At 44.1% G+C, this 19,604-nt stretch overlaps 1 protein-coding gene across 1 annotated transcript in view; it reads right to left on the reverse strand.

The window, feature by feature from the left end:
• Window positions 1-31: 31 nt before the first annotated feature.
• Window positions 32-19,604, reverse strand: part of LOC310771006 (uncharacterized protein) — a gene marked incomplete at its 3' end in the record, with an annotated part of 45,968 nt that continues 26,395 nt past the window's right edge. The window contains exons 5-15 of the mRNA XM_083663693.1: window positions 15,741-15,852; window positions 13,798-14,001; window positions 12,955-13,109; window positions 10,408-10,503; window positions 9,757-9,855; window positions 9,277-9,343; window positions 9,128-9,174; window positions 7,993-8,078; window positions 1,994-2,083; window positions 1,085-1,247; window positions 32-148 (exon numbers count right to left, since the gene is read on the reverse strand). Of these exons, the coding sequence (XP_083519819.1) occupies window positions 32-148; window positions 1,085-1,247; window positions 1,994-2,083; window positions 7,993-8,078; window positions 9,128-9,174; window positions 9,277-9,343; window positions 9,757-9,855; window positions 10,408-10,503; window positions 12,955-13,109; window positions 13,798-14,001; window positions 15,741-15,852 (1,236 nt within the window). The remainder of the gene's footprint in view (window positions 149-1,084; window positions 1,248-1,993; window positions 2,084-7,992; window positions 8,079-9,127; window positions 9,175-9,276; window positions 9,344-9,756; window positions 9,856-10,407; window positions 10,504-12,954; window positions 13,110-13,797; window positions 14,002-15,740; window positions 15,853-19,604) is intronic.

The raw sequence follows: 19,604 nt of genomic DNA on the forward strand, positions 1-19,604 counted from the left end.
AGTTGGAGAAGAGAAATTAGTCTCATCAGACTCAAGGATATGGCTGTTTGTGGGCGTCTGGGTGAAGCTGGCCACAACCCCAAACGGATAGGAGTTGCATGTTCTGATTCGCACATACAGAATGTGCAAACAACAACATGCATTCTTGCTGCAACAAAAAGGATTTTACAAATGATTAATCTTTCAGGGTGTTGAGGCAGGCTCACAGCCCTATACTGTAAGCCACCGAGGTGCTTGAATTACCGGGTTGAGTTGTGGCTGACTCGCTAGCTGTGCTGATGTTAATATATACGATAACATTGCACTGAGTGCTGTATAAGAACGACGAAGAAGGCTTGTCCTTGATGTTCGGAACCCATCCATTTATTCCATTTCACCGATATGAATACAGCAAAGTTCTTTTCTACAGAAAGCAAATGTAGCACAAACATTACCGGCACGAGAGCACGCAGTGCGGTAAAAACCGTTCGCCCTTCCGGGTTCAAACACCTAACGACACCCAGTGGAAAGAGCGTCCCCCAGCAGCAGCACGTTGGGACGGTCCTGCAGCTCGCTAAGCGTGGCTGCGTGCTGCAGAGCGCCCTCCCGCTTGTTGAAGGTGTGGATCAGCTGACCTTTGAAGGCTCGCAGTATCCCCTTAACAACAAGACAGTGTTCAGTTAGGGTTGCTGTATTCATCCTCTCTTCTGGGTTGTAGATGTGGATTATGATCAGGTGGATACCTCTCATAGTATCTACACATCTACACCAATATTATTTAAAAAATCCTGGAGCTGTGCCTGTTCCTTTCATTTTATTGCCCAAAATTGTAGTTTGAACTACCAGCAAGCCACTACAAAATGTAGTTAAACTACATAGTTCAACTACATGTAGTTCACTACTCCCCAACACTGGTTATTAGTACTTATGTTTTGTTGCAGCCTGGAAAGTGAGTTTTTCTTAGATATTGATCAATCTGATTAACCTGCACAGATATATTATGGTCATCAGGCTGTCACTGGTCTATGGGCATACCGGGTGATCTCTAGTATCTATGTATTTATTACACAAAACATTTCATATTATGAAGTGCACAAACACTCACGCTGTGGTCAAAGTCCATGTAGTTGGAGATGATGCGGACGTTGGGGTGGAAGACGTGGTTCTGGCCGATCACCTCCTCCAGGATGTCACCTACGCCGGCCGAGAAGATCAACAGAGGAACCTGGTGCTCGGCCAAACGGTCAAAGAACACCTTATGACCTTCCCTGAAGACAGACACACACAAACACACCTCATTAGACACCTGAACCAATGGGCTGGATTTTGAAATCTGCAGGTTTTTTCAACTACTTCACACATCTCAAATATATTTGATGTGCTGTTGTTTTTAAACATATAATAGTAAAGGGCAGCGAAGGAACCATCTGATAAATGAGACCAAATCTCCACAAAACCATTGGTTAAAAACATCTGCAGATCTTTGTGAGGGATTTTGAGTAGTTAGTTTCTTCTATGAATCTAGATATTAAAGTTTGCGTCATCTGAATTCAACATTAGCTATCATATCCAAGCGAACACTTTTCTATAGTGTGAAAATATGCCATGCTGTTCATTTGACTGAAGTGCAGCTCTAACTTTATCCACCGCGATTTATTTATCCAAGTCAAATTAGGGTTAGGGTTATTTAACCCTTTATCCACCGTGATTAGAAACTGTCTTGCAACCAGTCACAGCCATGACAACAGCTCTATTGAACTGCTATTTTAATGTTTTCATCACAGCCTCAGATTTGCAAGAGTTTTCTTTGTGCAGAGGGCTACAACATTGGCAACAATGGGCAAACAAATGTCCTATTGTTTAGCTTTATGTCTGGAGACAATCATGTGGTGGCTTGAGGAAAATGTCAAATGTCCAAAACTCGACTGTAGAGACATTTGTAGACATTATTGCCAAGCTCATATTTGTCTCTGGGACAGGGTCTTTGTAAATGTGTCCTGTGAGCTGTGTGGACCTGAGCATAGCGCTGGAGTCCTTGACGGCCTGGGGTAGCATGTCCTTCCTGATCTTCTGCTGGATCAACAGCTCATGCACTTTAGTCCACCTGTAGAGAACAGTACAAGACCAGCCGTGACTTAAATTCCTTTTCAGTTCAGTCCCACAGGAAGTGGAAGTTTCTCCAAAATTCAAACACTGAAAAAATACTTTTGGAATGAGAATGTTATCATCTGACTAATTGCAGCAATTGAGAATGCATGCTCTAGCATTAGAAAATTAAGTCGTTTCTATTTATGTTTCTAAAACATATCAATTGGGTTAGGGTATGGTCGTGGTTAAGAAAACCCTAATCTTAAGCACATCTATGTTACTTGCTGCATGTTCTGTGTGTTTGAGCTGGGCTGTAGTCCAGTGGTGAAAGACAATGCCTTCCAACCCAAAGGTTTGTGGTTTGAATCCCGGTACGGACACTAAAACCTTTTCAAGTCTTTCATTGGGAAAGCCATAACAAAACCGCCTAGAGATCCATTGTAAGTTACCTAGGCTGATGGTCTAGGGGTTAAGGCAGTCACCTTAACAACCGCATTGTATGCGGAGAAGTGCAGGTTCGATTCCTGCAGGGGATTTGAAGTCGTCTCCCCACCCCTCTCCTCCCCCTCCTCCTCCCTCCCCATCCCCTCCCTCCTCCTCTCCTCCCTCCTCCTCCTCCTCTCATCCCTCTCATCCCCCCACCCCTCCCCTCCCTCTCCTCCTCCCCCATCCCATCCCCCCACCCCTCTCCTGGCCTCCCTCCCCCCCATCCCCCCACCCCCATCCCATCCCCCCACCCCTCCCTCCCCCCCTCCCTCCTCTGCCATCTCCCGGTCTCCTTCCTTCACCGTGTTCTCACTCAACCACTCTCACCATCTCTGCAGGGACTGTGCCCGCTCCCCTCTCTCCTCTGCGGGTCAGTCCCTGCAGAGATGGTAGTAGAGTGGTTGAGTGGGAACAGGGTGAGAGGAAGGAGGCCGGGAGATACATAGAGAGATGGCAGAGGAGGGCATTTTGTTGACGGGGGGGTGGACAGGTTGGTTGGGGGGGGAGGAGAAAGAGATGATGGTGGTGTTGGACTGTTAATTGTTCTTCCGCTTGCCAGCCTTTACTTGTCCTCTCTCTTGCCTCGTGCCATGTCTCCTGCCTTGTCCTCTCTCTCCCGCCTCTCCCTGTCCTCTCTCCTGCCTTGTCCTCTCTCCTCTCCCTGTCCTCTCTCCTGCCTTGTCCTCTCTCCTCTCTCCTGCCTTGTCCTCTCTCCTGCCTTGTCCTCTCTCCTCTCTTCTCCCTGTCCTCTCTCCTGCCTTGTCCTCTCTCCTGCCTTGAAGTCCTCTCTCCTGCCTTGTCCTCTCTCCTCTCTCCTCTCCCTGTCCTCTCTCCTGCCTTGTCCTCTCTCCTGCCTTGTCCTCTCTCCTCTCCCTGTCCTCTCTGCCTTGTCCTCTCTCCTGCCTTGGCCTCTCTCCTGCCTCGTCCTCTCTCTCACCCCCCACAATGGATCTCTAGGCAGTTTTGTTATGGCTTTCCCCAACAAACGACTCGAAAAGGTTTTATTGTCCTTAATAACAGATCTCTATTCAAAACTTGACAAGACAAAACTGAACTAAACCAAACACATACAGTAGGCTAAGCCCCTGCAAATGGGTCCAGTTACAGTATGTAGGCAGCAGTCCTGGTGGCAAGTAGTTTAACCCCTCAAAAATTGGTTTTACAGTTTTTCACAATTGTTTAAACACATTAGACACAATGTGCACAACCTGAAACTGAACATGCAAAGGCATAATTCTACTGATAAAGCATTCATATAGTGTTTTCCATTCTGCACACCAGTGTTCAATGGGTGCTTAGAAATGTCTACTCATATGATGTATGTGTTTGTCATTTGAAAAGAAAATACAATTTAGTGAAGAGTTAACACTGTTTTGAGGGCAAAGTGTGCTTTTGCAAGAGAAGTGTAGGATTTTGCATTTTGTGCGTGAGTTTTGAGATTTGTGTTTCGGGTTTTGAGAAAGTGAGGTAGTCTATCAGGAAATGTGTTTAAGCAATTGTGAAAAACTGTAATCAATTAAACCCCCCTACTGAATCACACTCGGCATGTTCCACTGTAGTCCGGGAGCCAAAGGCTGTTTTTTTTGATGAATCTTGTTTCGTCTGATAAAGTTTTTTTCTCTGCTGATTCTTGTACCTTGGGGGTACCTATTCAAAATACAGGAGGGTGCCCGGTGAGCACCCTTGAGCATTTTTAGATATTAACCCCTTAAGTTCCAAAATCCCATAAAAATCGGCATTTATGAGATTTCATGCAAAATCAAATGCCTCAAATTTGCTTTCTCCAATGTTTATTCATAAAGGAGCTAGGATGTCATGTATAATGTAGCCTATTTGATTCCCGCGCCATGTGCCCCCCCCCCACCCCCAATAAAAACATGAAATAAGCAGATGACTTTTAGTCTGATAAATCACTCCCAGGTGTTGAAGTGGTGCATGTTTGCACAAGTCAGACCCTTCTCCCCCACTCCCCTCTCTCTGGCACTGTGTGTGTGTGTGTGTGTGTGTGTGTGTGTGTGTGTCTGTGTGTGTGTGTGTGTGCATGTGCGCGACTGTGTGGGTGTGTGCATGTTTCACTGGCTTTGAGCTGCGACACTTTCTGTCTCCACTCTCAATTCCTTGTACAGCCGGGGGGAGGGGTCTAGGTGCACTGCTCAAATCCTGTGTGCACATCTCGGCAGGGGAGTTTCTAGGGAGTGGCCAGGGGTGGCACTGGCCACCCCTGAAATCTAATTGGCCACCCCAAAATCCTGAGGATGCTGGCATCTGTGGCCAACAATACTGTCTTTCAGAGGCTGTAGTGGGCTTATTTTTAAGCTAGAGTGAAGTTAGGCTAAATTTTGGTGAGGGAAAACTTTCTACATCCTTCCTAAATGCCACAATCAGTGCTACCCTTTCTTGAGTCTGTGCCCCACTTGGGCCACCCCAATGGCTGGGACACTGCATCTCGCCTCACACACATCTCGCCTCAAACAGACACACGTCACTTATAGATGCAGCTGTGCCGCTTAAAACGTCTTGGGGGGAGAGATATAACGGTATGAAAATTTCACATCATGATTATCGTGACTAAAATTATCACGATTATTGTATTATCACTGTATTCATAAAGAAAATGCTGAAAATGTTCAAAAAGTACTGAGAGACTCACTGAAATCATTTTACAACATTTTATACTGAAAACTCAGATCCAAAAAGGATTGATACACTCACTGAAATCATTTCTCAAAGGCTGCACGTTTGCATCTGGGAGACTGTTGCCAACTTTGGTTGATGATGGACAGTATTTACCATGTTTTTCAAAGCACTGTAATCACGGTACCACGGTAATCACGGTACCACAGTTTTAATGATAATGAAAATTTTAAACGGTACAGTTATTGTAAGGAATTGTATCACGGTTATCATTAAACCGGTTATCGTTACATCCCTACTTGGGAGTATGCACACATTGATGAGTTTTGTTGGGGCTATATGTTCACTGATGGCTGATAGTGGGCTCTCTGGAGTTCCGGTAAGAAATTTCCAGAAAGCAGCCTTGGATCAGATTATGAGTCAGACCAGAACAGCCAGACTTTGGGTTTAGGTCTTGGTGAAACCAATGATGCTGATGATGTCATACATCTGGGCTGAACGTGAGGGTGACTGGCTTCTCCATCTGACCACATTCCAGAAGATGCTTACCTACTACTTTGCAGCTGGCCATGTCAACCATATCAGGTATGGCCATACTACAGTATCTTCATTCCATGGAGAAGCTTTCTCCACAAAGCAATTTTCTCCAGGAGCAGCATGTGATGCGACACATTAGTGGAATATGGAATGGCCTGTGGAGCAACCAGTTCATAGAGTCCACTTTCATGAGGTACGGCCACAGTGATGGAGGGATCATTGGATTACCGTGAAGCCATAGGCACTGAAGATATGGGCCCTGAGCCACCACATATGCTGCAAGATTGTGTCAGACATGAAGGAGATAGAAGAGGATAAGACAGATAGGTTCATCTCTATCACAAGGTGGAGGCTAAAGCCATGGGTTAAGCACATGCCAAAGTCAAGGACTTTGTCAGAAACTGGAAACCTGCCTCCATCCATTGGATCCCAATGAACACCCAGGGGAAAGCATCATGAACATCAAGATCACCCTACCAACTGTCTATTGTAGACAGTGCCATAAAGATTGAGGATGGTCTGCATTTATATAGCGCTTTTATCCAAAGCGCTTTACAATGAGTAGATAGTCTACATTCACCCATTCATACACCAATGGCGGCAGGCTGCCACGCAGGGTGCCTACACACCATCGGGAGCAATTTGGGGTTAAGTGTCTTGCCCAAGGACACAACGACAGCAGCTGGGAGGGAGCGGGGATCGAACCGCCAACCCTTGCGTCATTGGCCGACCCGCTCTACCTCCTGAGCTAAAGCCGTCCCCAATGTTAGGAGGCAATGTTAGAAGATGTTGAGAAGACCTGGTCAGAGGGATCTTACAACACCATCTCAAACAAAGTCTCACCATCTCAAACAAAGTGAAGACAATGACAACAACCAAATCAATCCAAGTTGGCATCTCCACAATTTATGACCTAAATGCCATCGATTCAAGGGTAATCACACTGTTGTCTAGTGACCATGAAGTTGACATGAAGGATGTCCTCGCCTATGAGCTGGCACCAGTCCCAACTGCCATGTTTACCGAGGACGGAATGTGAATTTGTAAATCCAAGTCTACACTGAAGAAGTCACTCCAAGTCAAAATCTCCAGGAGGAATGCCAGTGTTGCAGATGTCACTGTCATTGATGGATCAGCCCTTCTTTGGACCATCCACTGGCCAGCTGATGCTGATTTCATCAAAAATGTTATGACACGGCTGACTTTATATCTATCAGACAGTGACGTCTACCTCATCTTAGACATGTGCTATGATTACAGTATCAAGTCCATCACCTGAGATGTCACAGAGACAGAGCTCAGCTAGAAACACCATCCCTTAGCTCTTATGTGAGCTGACCCAAGATCGGCTTTTCCATCTACAAGTTGGTGGTGACAGGGGAGGAGCCATGTGACAGGGGAGGAGCCATGCCCCATTGAGATCAGGTTGGAAGAAAGAAGGAGCCGATATGATCTACAAACTCAGCAGGAGGAAGCTGACACCATCATTGTCCAAAAGGTCCGGTGTGCTGGAGAAGCACATCAAATCTCAGTGGTTTCTGATGACTTCCCATCTCTGCTCATTAGTCAACTATAACTGACCACACAACCAAATTATATGATGATAAGAAAATGAAAACATTAGCCCACTGGTGACGGGCGCACCTGCACATACACATTCCTTTCTGTGCTGCGCCTTTGAAGAATATTGTTCTCATAATTTTGTGTAGGTTAAATAGAAGGCTTGCAGTCACGTAATGGAGGAGTAGCCTACAGAGTAAAGAAAAACTTCAACAATCGATCAATATCAGCTATAGCCTATTTCACCTGTATCTTTTGATTGACATTAAATGCATTAAAATGGCACTATACTATGATCAGTGATATCTGTCCATGCGCAGACCCGCCGCACGTCTCATTAAATCACAATTGTAACAGGAACCAAATCAATATCTGCCGTGCATATAGGCTATATTTTCTATAACAACTCAAATCACATGAAACGTTGCTGCCCTTGCTGCTGCGCATATAGGAATACAATTTAAATCAGGCTCTCAATATCTCACCAGATATGACGGTCGTGTGATAAAAAGTTGCTGTTTTATTTCAAACAAACTAAGTTGTGTATAAAATGATAAAAGGCTGGACTGGGTGGGGGAGGGCAGAGAGAAAATAATCTAAATGTCAGGGAGGGCAGTGGATTTAAAAAATATATATATCATATTTTACCCCACCCCACGTAAATATCAGACAGTCCCTTATTTCTATTGGTCTGTCTCGAATCCTTACCATTCCACCATGAGTGGCAGCTTCTCCTCAGCAGTCCGGCTAGCATCAATCTCTATAGGATAGTAGGTGTTCAGCAGCTCCTTCATCTGCAACGTAGAAGGAGCAGACACACATACCATAACATAGAGACACCCCAACACACATACCATAACATAGAGACACCGCAACACACATACCATAACATAGAGACACCCCAACTTGCAGTCACTTCCTGTATTTGTGCCATGGAGGTTTCGCCACTGTCACGCCCCCTTAGGAGACTGGTCAGCCAATAATTGACAGACAGCCAATCGCAAGCCGAGAACCACGCCCATTTAGGAGACCAGAAGAGTTCAATTTCTTACAATAGAGAGGGTTTGTAAGAGGAAAAGTGAATGGGGTTTTAGAATGGGGATTTCACTTAAATGCATAAAGTCTGTGGTTAACAAAGGTTTATAGGAACGCAAATCTGGGTTCAGCAGGATAATCTTCACAAATGTTAATAACTTTTATGACTTTTGGAAAGTAAATTAATTTTTTTAAACACCTTATTTAGAAAACGCTTCACAAGGCATAAAAGTGATTGTTTGAAGATTATCCTGCTGAACCCAAATTCACGTTCCCAACTTCCCATAAACTTTTTTTATGCATTTAAGTGAAATCCCCATTCTAAAACCCCATAGACCTTTCCCCTGATGAACCAAAATGGCGGCGATTTCTGGTTAAGCCTACACAAATACGTCATCCCTGCGGTACTCTATTGGCGGAGCCTGGAGTGGGGTGTCTCTAATATTAATTGAAAGGTTTCTGCACAGACTTAACAGTCATACATGTAGGTGCAGGATGAGAGTCAAACACAGGGAATCCTATTGTGGCAAAAGCACACCTGTGTCTGCGCTCAGATCCCGGCGCAAAACTGGATGGTATTGTGGCCAAAGTGCAAAATGACACTTGCGTGAGGCAGACGATAGCATAAGATGCAGGGAAGATAGCATAAGATTAAGAGGCGCGCAAACCAGTGCGATAGCACCTGTACGACGATAGGGCCCAGCGGATATAGCACAACAACCAATCAAACAACCAGAGGTACTACGGAGGAAGTGTAAAATAGACCTATTATTTTTTAAATTGTGTATAATAATGAATGCTTCCTTACCTTTCTAGTGCAGTCTTCATTAATCAACAACCGGTTATCCAGGATGTCTGGAAAAATACAAGGAAAAAAGGTTTGAAGCAGTTTCAAACTTGTCATCACCAAACAGTTTGGACAAGATGCTTCTGATGACAATAAGCCTGTGTGCTTACTGTGGGTGGTGGCTCTCTTCCCATTGTGGGCAAATCTGGTGAGGGTCATGTCGAAGTCAGAGATTACCTGAGGAAATAGGACTATTTAGAGGAGAATAGTCTGACTCACTGTACTACACTACTCAGTCAGCACACACACAAGTTAGTTTTGTTTGGTCCAAACCATATAGTCAGGGTTCCTACACATTTTCCATTTCAAAATGCCATTCTTTTCCAGACTAAAATTTCCAGACTTCTCTGTCAGACCATATTTGACATCTGAGTACACAAGGGTGTACCCATAGTAAACCAATGGCCAGACCTCAATTTGGAGGTTTTGGGTTTGAGCCTCAGTGAAAGCTTGGACTTGGATGAACTTCTCAAGTGAAGACTCAAAAGCTCTGACAGAGACTTGTGAGACTTGTGAAACAGCTCTGAACAATAACAGCATGCCCTGAGGACCGTTCATTTCTTCTCAGCACACACAGTCCATTCAGTCACCTGCAGACTGCCTGCACCGGCTCGTTGCATGGCCTGGATCGTCTCCTCCACTCGGCTGCGCTCCCTCATCAGCACTGAACACTTGGCCAGCTCTGGGACCTGTGTGCAGAGGGAAGAGTTCACTCTTACAGCATCCTGCCCCATACTAGTGAGGAAGAGAGCAAAGGCTAGTAAGCAGAGGAAGGGGGAAGAGCAGGAGAGGGGTACAAAAGGAGGCTCCAAGGGGGCTAGCAGTTATGTGCCTATTCATATCACATTACTTAATTGCACAGTCTGTGAAGTGTGAAGTAGACTAAAAATAAAAATGTGTGTTTCAGACATGTGGACAACACATTATGGGCTCTATTCAGACATCATCTTTCTTAACCACCACATTTACACCTCTGTTTGTTGCAGTAGGCAAAGTAAACATTGTAGGTTTGTGACTTACTACTGTAGTATTAGTTTCCCCCAGAACACTGATACACAAAAAATAAAAGATTCCTGTATGATTTATTTTCCAAAATGAGGCCACTGGTTGAACCCTGGCCTATGGCTTATTAACAGATTATTAAAATGCATCGTGAGATGTAACAACATAGATTTTTAAAATATACAAGGCAACAGTAAACATGTCACACATACACAATGCGCGTGCACGCACGCAGGTACCTGTCCATAGTTGGCCACAGCACAGAAGAACTGTAGTTCTAGATAAAGTCTTCCTGGATCTCTGTTGAACAACCACCACAAACAACTGGACAGATTCTATAGACAGAGGGAGGGAGGGGGAGAGAGAGAGAGAGAGAGAGAGAGAGACATTCAGAAATCCATACATGTTGCAGTGTTTCCCATATAAAGTTCATACTGTAAGTAACTTTCTCTGTTATTCCTGCTGAGATCAGAGCTTCTAACTTCCAGTTAGCCATCTGCTAACTTGAATGAGTATAAATAATGAAATCATGTGCGGCTCTTCTAGACTTTCCAAATGTTATCGGAGCAAATTGATCAAATTCTGATACTGAAACAAGTCATTTCCTGGAGGTTGTGTTGTGTGACGCTCTAAAACAATTCATCCACTGTTTTACAGCCATGACAGTAGGCTACGGCTAGGCTTTGTCTTCACTTATAACCAAATCTACATGTGCATACGTCAGCGACAGCTAGTACTATCAAATTTCAATGCAATTTCAACCAATAATATCATGACATGACAGCTGTCAATCAATCTTCATGGCTAGAAGAAAATTCCAAGCAATGTCCTCATTTCATGTAGATGAGGGACATGTGATTGGCTCATTAACTCGCATTCCAGGAATATCGCCATTTACCGCAGTTCGTGGCCCGCTTCAAGACCAGTGCCTGCTCTCTCCGCCTGGAGGCAGCCAACCACCCAGTCCTCTGCAGCTCAGTGCAGTGAAGCAGCCAGGGAGTACGCAGTCCAAGGGGCTGTATTAACATTATATTGTGTTTGTACATAGACCGTTATAGAGAGGCAAAGTGACCGCCTACTTCCTGCTTCAGCACTGTACCAGAGATTTTCATCTGCCATTCACTTTCCCATACACATTTCGTAAAATGCGTATAAAAATAGTTTTACTGGTTCAAACTAGTGTCCTCTAGAGAGAGAGTGGCATCAGCGGAGGACCAAAATGCGAGACTCATTAGCCAATGAACAGCCAGGAATGGGTCTTACGCTACTTTTGCATGCTGCTAAAATAAAGCTGATAATGTACAATTTGATTCAAGGGGGGAAAACCCTTTCTGAGTAGCTACAACACAAACTGTCTATTTTGCTGCAACTCGACAGTGCTGCTTAATCCAGGACCTTACTTCCTGGAACTCTTCAGAGTAAAAAACTGGTCCATTGGAGTGAATGGAGATGTCGGGACTCTTCTATCTACATGGCTCTGGTTCAAACCAAACGGTACAGATATATTTAGAGACAGGAGAGATCGCATAACATTTCACTGGGACCAAAGCGTAAAAAAAAAGCGGGTTTAAAGAAAATATTTTTTCGATGTTTTTTTTGGTCCGAGTGAAATGGTCTATGGTCTCTCCCGATTATAGCGTTAGCTGAACCGTTTGGTTCGACAAAGTAAAACTATTTTATAAGCATTTTTACGAAATGTCTATGGGAAAATAAATGGTGGATGAAAATCTCTGGTACAGTGCTGAAGCAGGAAGTGACGTTCCACTTTGCCTCTCTATGAAATGTGAGCGGTAGGTTTCAGATTTGTCTGATAGAACACATCAGCGGACTGCTGTCTCCCTCTCCTCAGAGGCTCGGGCAGGGCAGCACCCAGTCCCTTACCGCAGACACGCCCATTTTTCAACGGTCAAATCACACTCCTCCACACTCTACTGTGTATATCCCACACTCCTCCACACTCTACTGTGTATATCCTGTTTCACTCAGAATACATCACCATATGGAGTCACGTACTGTGCAAATGGCACATTCGCTGCCAGAACGGGGAGACAAAGGTTCTGCACTACAAAAGTGACGCACTATAGCTTTAATGAAAGTGTTATATGAACTACAACGACCATGATTCAAATGATATCATCTAGGGGTGCACCGATCACGTTTTTTGTCACCGATCGCCTATGGGAAATATCTGCCCAACCGATCATCGACCGATCACCGATTACCGATCACCGATATATAAACTCCTCAAAGAAAGTTTGGAAAGGTTATTTTAGGTTGATTATTTGATCGCATATTTGAGGTCAAAATCGGCCGATACAGATTGCTTGCCGATCGATCGGTGCACCCCTAATATCATCCAGTGTGAAGCTTATCGATTAACATTAATTAGCAATTAATTTTAGACCCTGCATTAGTGCCTGAAATCCCCCCCCCCCCCCCCCCCTGCCAGTAACTTGGCAACCTGTGGGAGCTGAAACAAGTGAGCAGCACATTTGGATGTGACATGCTGTCCTTCTGTACACCTGCCAGGATCATTCACATGCGTCTGATATCTGGATTGTGTCTACATCTGATTTAGCCGGATTACCTTTTCACTCACTGCTTTTGGTACTTGAACTCTGTCTTACATAAACAGTTAAACATAAACAGTCTCTCTTACTCTGTCTCTCTCTCTCTCTAACTCTGTCTCTCTCTCTCTCTCTCTCTCTCTCTCTCTCTCTCTCTCTCTCTCTCTCTCAAACACACACACACACTCTTGAACATTAATAACAGTATTGTATCCGCACCGCTAGCAGGCTGACAAATAGCAGCAGACACAGCAGTACGTGTCGGACTGTCTGTTTGTCGTCGTGGGTCGGAGGCCCAGGTGGCGGCAGGTTCAGCGGCTGCTCTGGAGAGGTGATGCTCTGCTGCTGCCCGTCACACAGCACCCCACTGTGGCCTGGAGGGGAACAGAAACATTCACAGTCAAGCTGGTGAATGTTCCCACCACACAAGGCAATATAATACTCCAAAGACATATAATCAACAGCCTAAAGCACAAGGACTGGGACTGAGCTGAAGCTGGTCTTCTCTACTTTTTTCTCTCTCTCTCTCTCACTGTTCTCATGGTTTATCTCACTGTTCCAAGAAGTTTGCTTTTGACTGTGAGGCAAAATAAAAGTGTATTCAGTAGGGATGCACCGATCCACATTTTTCACTTCCGATTCGATTCCGATACCTGAATTTGGATATCTGCCGATACCGATATTATTCCGATACCGTTATTCTTCTTGAATATACAGCATAGGCAAAGATTTGGCCAATTAAAAGATTTTTTTTTTTAAATATACCTTGCAAAAAGCAGACAAAATTAAGAAAATATACAAGGCAAAGAAGGATACCATTATACATGGGCAAATTACGGCCAGCGCCCCCGCGCTGGAATTGCAAAAAACAACAAAACAAAAATTCCAATCCAATTCCGATCCGTGAATTATGTTGGTATCGATATTGGATCGGCCCCATCCCTACTTAGGAAGCTTTGTGAAGAACAGCCTCAAATCTGATGGCCAGTGCTGCCTCACAGTGAGCTAATCCCCCCCAAGTCAACCTGTAACTGAGCCATGTAAGCCTGATTCCTCCCTCACCTCTGAGGAAGTAGAGGAGGATCTCTTTGAGCATGGCTTTGTGGATCTCTGGGTGAGTGATGGAGTTCAGCAGCTTCCTCTTTTCCTCACTGGCGAAGATGAGCTGCCCCAGCTTCTGCCTGTCGATCTCCCCGCTCTCCAGCAGGATCTCTGGGCCGAAGTGGTCGACGATGCGGCAGTAGGCAGCACTGTGGGGCTCCACCACTGTTACCGAGGCACAGGCAGTGAGAAGTTGGTGCTTAACAAATGCCACTTGACATCATACATGTCACATAATTACACACTAACTAAACCCAACCTCCCAACTCAAGGTAAACTGCTGTACTGTTGTACTGTCTTGTCTTCTTAATCACCTAATGTCTAGTTTTAACACTGCCCAATTGTCCTATGTCTTTTTGCTGTTATGTTGTATTGCACACTAGAGATGTAACGGTATGAAAATTTCACATCACGATTATCGTGACCAAAATTATCACGGTTATCGTCATTATCGAGACTCACTGAAATCATTTTACGACGTTTTATATTGAAAACTCAGACCCAAAAAGGAGTGATAAACTCACTGAAATCATTTCTCCAAGGCTGCACATTTGCATCTGGGAGAAGGTTGCCAACTTTGGTTGATAATGGACAGTATTTACCATGTTTTTCAACACACTGTAATCACGGTACCACGGTTTTAACGATAATGAAAATTTGAAACGGTACGGTATCATAAGGAATTTTATCATGGTTATCATTAAAACCGGTTATCGTTACATCCCTATTTTATCCCTATATTATATATATTCTCTATTAGTGTTGTCACGGTTTTCGGTACTTCGGTACTAAAGGCTGAATTATGCTCACCCTGCCATGAAGGGCGCGGGGGTGGAGCGAGGGCCGGGCGCGTCAAATGACGTAAATTTGTTGGGCGTGGTTATTTGCTAGCTCCGTCTGGCGCTCGCCTTGTGCCTGATTTTTTTTCTAACAGCGCGAGCAGCGCACGGCTTCTCTCCAAACATGTCCGCTTTCAAGCCACTGAACCCTGAACACTGAGCTGTGTTTTCGCCACATTTCTTGACCCATGTGGTAGGCTATAAACTTTGATTTGCAACTGTTCGTTTTTAGTAATTTCACCAAGTAAATGTGTTGTGTTGAGAGCATTATTGAGAGAGATTAAAAGCAGCACAGAGTAGGCTATCAGGGCTGAGAAGTAAAACGGCTTTCAGTAAAAACAAGTTTGGTGATTTGATTCCTTCATGTGCTGATGTGCGGTCGTTTGAGAGTGAAAGCGCACTCAGTACTGCACATAATAGCGTTTCATTGCGACTTTTCACGGGCTGTTCTCACCATTGTACAATACATGCTGATCACTTTCTGAGTATAATGGCATCTGCCCCAGCGCGAGGTCTGCACGGAGACTCGCAGGGCCCCACCCCACGGAGCTTTGCTCGAGTATAAGAGCACCTTTAGTCAGTACTACATTGTTTTCGGTACTTCGGTACCTGTTTTTGCATGGTACCGAGCGTATCGTTTTGTTTTTTTAATTCAATAAACAATACTTGAGGGCTACATGCCACTGGTGTTGCACTGTCTGCTCTCACTGCCATACAGAGTTGAATATAAGAAGTAAGCAGAAGCACATTGTTTTGTTTTAAAGTTGAAGGCTACATGCCATTTGTTCATTGGAAATGGTTGCATACTTTAATAAAAGAGAATATGTTGAAGAAATATCAGTCTGTTTTTTTTACCGTGGTACCGAAATTGGTACCGAGTACCGTGGAAATTCACTAGTACCGGTACCGACTACTGAATTATTGGTACCGTGACAACACTAATTCTCTACAGTATCTCTATACAGTATATTCATTCTGTGAACCGGAAGAGGTTGCACTGGAAAGGACCGGCAGAGAGAGAGGGCATGGCCTAAAGGACCAGCAGAGAGAGAGGGAGTGGCCTACCTTTCCTGGCCACCACATCAGCATCAATGATGGGGCATCCGAGCTCCCGCAGCATTGAAGACACTGTGCTCTTCCCTGAGGCGATACCGCCGGTCAGTCCCACCAAAAACATCTGGAGGCAAAGGTCAAAGGTCAGGATGTTACCAGAATCACTATCCATATTTACGGTCGGTGGTTCAAAGCCAAAGCCACACAAAAAACTGGAAAAATATTGTCTAATTTGTTGTATTATTAAAAACATAATAGCCTCAACCTGAGAGAGAAAAAAGTCAGAGCATGGTTAACTTGAACAGATTAAAAATACCTGCATACAAGAAAAATACACATCTGCAGATTAACAGGTTGTGCATTTGATGTATATAAAAAAAATAGATCCACACATAATAGTGTCTATTAAAAGCAAATGAAAGGGGATACATTTACAAAAACAGAGTATGGGAAATAAGTAAAAAATCTGTGCAAAAGGGTCTGTTGTACTGCTGTGGTAAGGCTTTAATAATAAGAAGATATAAAACAAGAGCGGCTCAAAGCCATATATAACTTAATTGGGGGCTAGTGGACTGGACTGGTACATTAATTTCTAGAACATCTAGTTAGATGACATGATACTGCAGCTAGCCGAGGAGCTGAGACCTGTGTTGGAGAGACCGACTAGGCGACACGGGGCTCTTGCACTTTTTTTTGCGAAGGGAGATTTTCAAACTGAAGTGGCCGACATATCCAAAATATCTCAACCTGCTATGTCACGTAATTTAACTGAGGTAGCAACAGCCATCAGCAATTTGGCTCCTCGGTACATACAGTTTCCAAGGGGGGAGGAACAACAACACACATTGTTAGCCTACTAGCGCTCCTACTTCCCCCGCGAGTTGAGAAAGGAGGAGGTGTCTGTTGCTAGTGGTTGCTAGGGTAACAGACAGAAAAGTTGATAACCGATGCTGGATGAGTATTTAGGATTTCCTAACAAGACATAAGATAGGATTTAGCAAGATAAGATAGGATTCCTAAAGTTAGTTAGGATTTGCTTCTGTAATACCAAATCAGAAAAAATCCTACCTTAAACTAGTCCTATCCTAACTTAAGACATAAGATAGGGAGTTTCTGTAATGTGGCCCCTGTAGTATAACTATTTATTTTCTTTTCATTATCCCCCCCCCCCCCCCCCCCCTTCCCCGAGCATTTATCCGTGTCACAAGAGCATATAGTATAGCGGATTAGCACCCAAAAATAAGAGAATTGTGCACTTTTGGAATACCATAAGGACTATTTTCTGATGTGGAGGGAAGTCAGATTTGACCTCAAATCCAAGATGGCTGGCATTTCCCCAAGTCTTATGTACAAATGTGCAAGTGTGCACTTCTTCAAAGAAGCATGAACTGTCCCACATAGTGAGTGAATACCATAAGGTTTATTGACAGATATGGAGGGAAGTCAGATTTGACCTCAAATCCCAGATGGACGCCATTTTCCCAATTTACATTAGATTTGGGAAAATGGTAGCCATCTTGTTTTTTTTTGGTCAAATCTTACTTCCCTCCATCTTACTGACCCTTATGGTCACTTAGTATGTGAGAAATGTCATGCTTCTTTGAAGAAGTGCACAATTGTTATAAGCACATTTGTACATTAATCTTGGGGAAATGGCAGCCAACTTGGATTTGAGGTCAAATCTGACTTCCTTCCACATCTGAAAATAAACCTTAGTGTTCATTCACTTTGTGAGAGAGTTCGTGCTTTTCTCAAAAAATGTACAATTGTTATAAGCAGATTTGTACATTTTACACCAGAAAATGGTGGCCATCTTGGAGTTGAGGTCAAATCAGACTTCCCTCCACATCTGAAAATAATCCTTGTGGTATTCACTCACTATGTGAGGAATTACCGTAAATTCCGGACTATAAGCCGCGGCTTTTTTCCCGTTTTTTGGCCCCTGCGGCTTATATAACGGTGCGTCTTATCTATGGATTTTTTCAGAAAAAAAAAAAAAAAAAAAAAAAACTCTCTTTTTTAGCACTCTTTCTAACTATAAATCCACTTCTGTTTTAATTTCCTCTCTTGCCCTCTTTTCACCACACCGCGGACACTGTGTGCACTGTAAAAATAAACAACGGTGGTGTTGTGTTATGTTGTTTTGTTGAAATGTTACGGTAATACGGTAAATGGGAGCTTCCTCAAACAGCCATCTCTTTCCCGACAATACCCTCTGTGCGTGACCACTTACATATGGTAATTACGGTAAGCAAACGGCCACAAGCCCATCAACTCCCTCCCCCGACTACCAGGAGAAAATCACAAACTTCGGGGAATTCACACAAAGGAAGATCAAGGAATATTCCATCGAACCGGAGCAGATCATAAATATGGATGAAGTGCCTTTGACGTTCGACCTGCCACTCACTCGGACTGTTAACAAGAAGCGCCCTGGAGGATTCTTTCACCAAAAAAAAGCTTTGCTCGTTCTCGACAGCATGAGAACGAGCAGTAGATGATCATGAGGTGGTTTTTCAGACGTGTCGATATAGCAGTTTATCGCAAAAGTGTAATGGAAACACATTTTTCGCATTTGCACGTCATGTGACCCATATTATCCCTTGGAAAAGGAGCGGAAAATAAGTTTGGTAAGTAAGGTTCGATAGCCGTGTCAAAACCTCCGCAGCAAGTGGAAAACTTTGAAGCAACGCTACCTAGCAGAAAGACGAGTGTTGTGCAAAAGCGTAGCCGGGCAAATTAGATAATGTTTGGCAGAAATCGGTCCATGGTGACAGCAGGCTGCCTGTGTGCGCGCATTTGGCACAGCGGCGAGATGAGAGGATGAAAAGCACACACTGGTGCGGTGGTGCTGTCTGAAGTGAATACAGTGACTGTGAGTAGGCTAATACATTGCACACGTTTCAGGTGCAATTATAGAACCAAATCAGCCTTTTCCCCCCTCCATCTCTAAATCGGACCAGTTGTAGGCTATTAGGCTACCTTTTTTCCTCTGCCTGTCGCGCTGACTGCATTCACGCAGCCAGCAACATTTTGCGACTCATTTTCTTTTGAATTGATAATCAGGCTCGTTTATATGCATTGTAACTTCATGTTGGGATTTCCATTGACCATTGGTTGGATTTGAGCATGCAGGGGACGGGATATGGGGCAGATCCCCGTGCGTAATCACTGTGGCAGCTGCTGCAACGGGGAATCACTCAAACGCAACTTCAATGGAAACGCCTACAAGTCGCAATTGTACATTGTCGAAGTTGTAGAAATATCGCAATTCTTTTGCGAAAAACTGTAATGGAAACACAGCTATAGATGAAGAGGAGTTCGTTGGTTTTGAGTGACAATGAAGGAGAGAGGAGAGTGGTTGACGAAGCCACCCTGAACCTGTTCGTTTCCGACACTGAAGATGAGGACTTTGGTGGTTTCAGTACGCAGGAAGAAGAGGAAGACGAGCATTAGTGACTTGACTTCTCTGGTTACAGGTTTGCTGCACATATAGCCTATTGTTGTGTGATTTTGTCTGGGGATTAGTGACCTGACTTTTGTTTTGTTTTGTTGAAATGTTAATAAATGGGAGCTTCCCCAAACAGCCATCGCTTTCCCGACATTCCTCTCTGTGCACGAACCCTTTCATATGGTAATTAAACATCAAAACACCCGCGGCTTATAGACCGGTGCGGCTTATAGAAGAAAAAAATAGTCAATTTTGGTCCCGCGGCTTATACACCGGTGCGTCTTATAGTCCGGAATTTACGGTACATGCTTTTCTCAAAAAGTGCACAATTATTCTGCTAATCCGCTCTACTAATAACTAATCATCTCACCTGCATATTTCCTGACCAGGCCACACATGAACTTGCGCTCCACATTGAGGTTAAA

Source organism: Poromitra crassiceps (genome assembly GCF_964638095.1).
Source record: "Poromitra crassiceps genome assembly, contig: HAP1_SCAFFOLD_297, whole genome shotgun sequence".
Classification (NCBI taxonomy): domain Eukaryota; kingdom Metazoa; phylum Chordata; class Actinopteri; order Beryciformes; family Melamphaidae; genus Poromitra; species Poromitra crassiceps.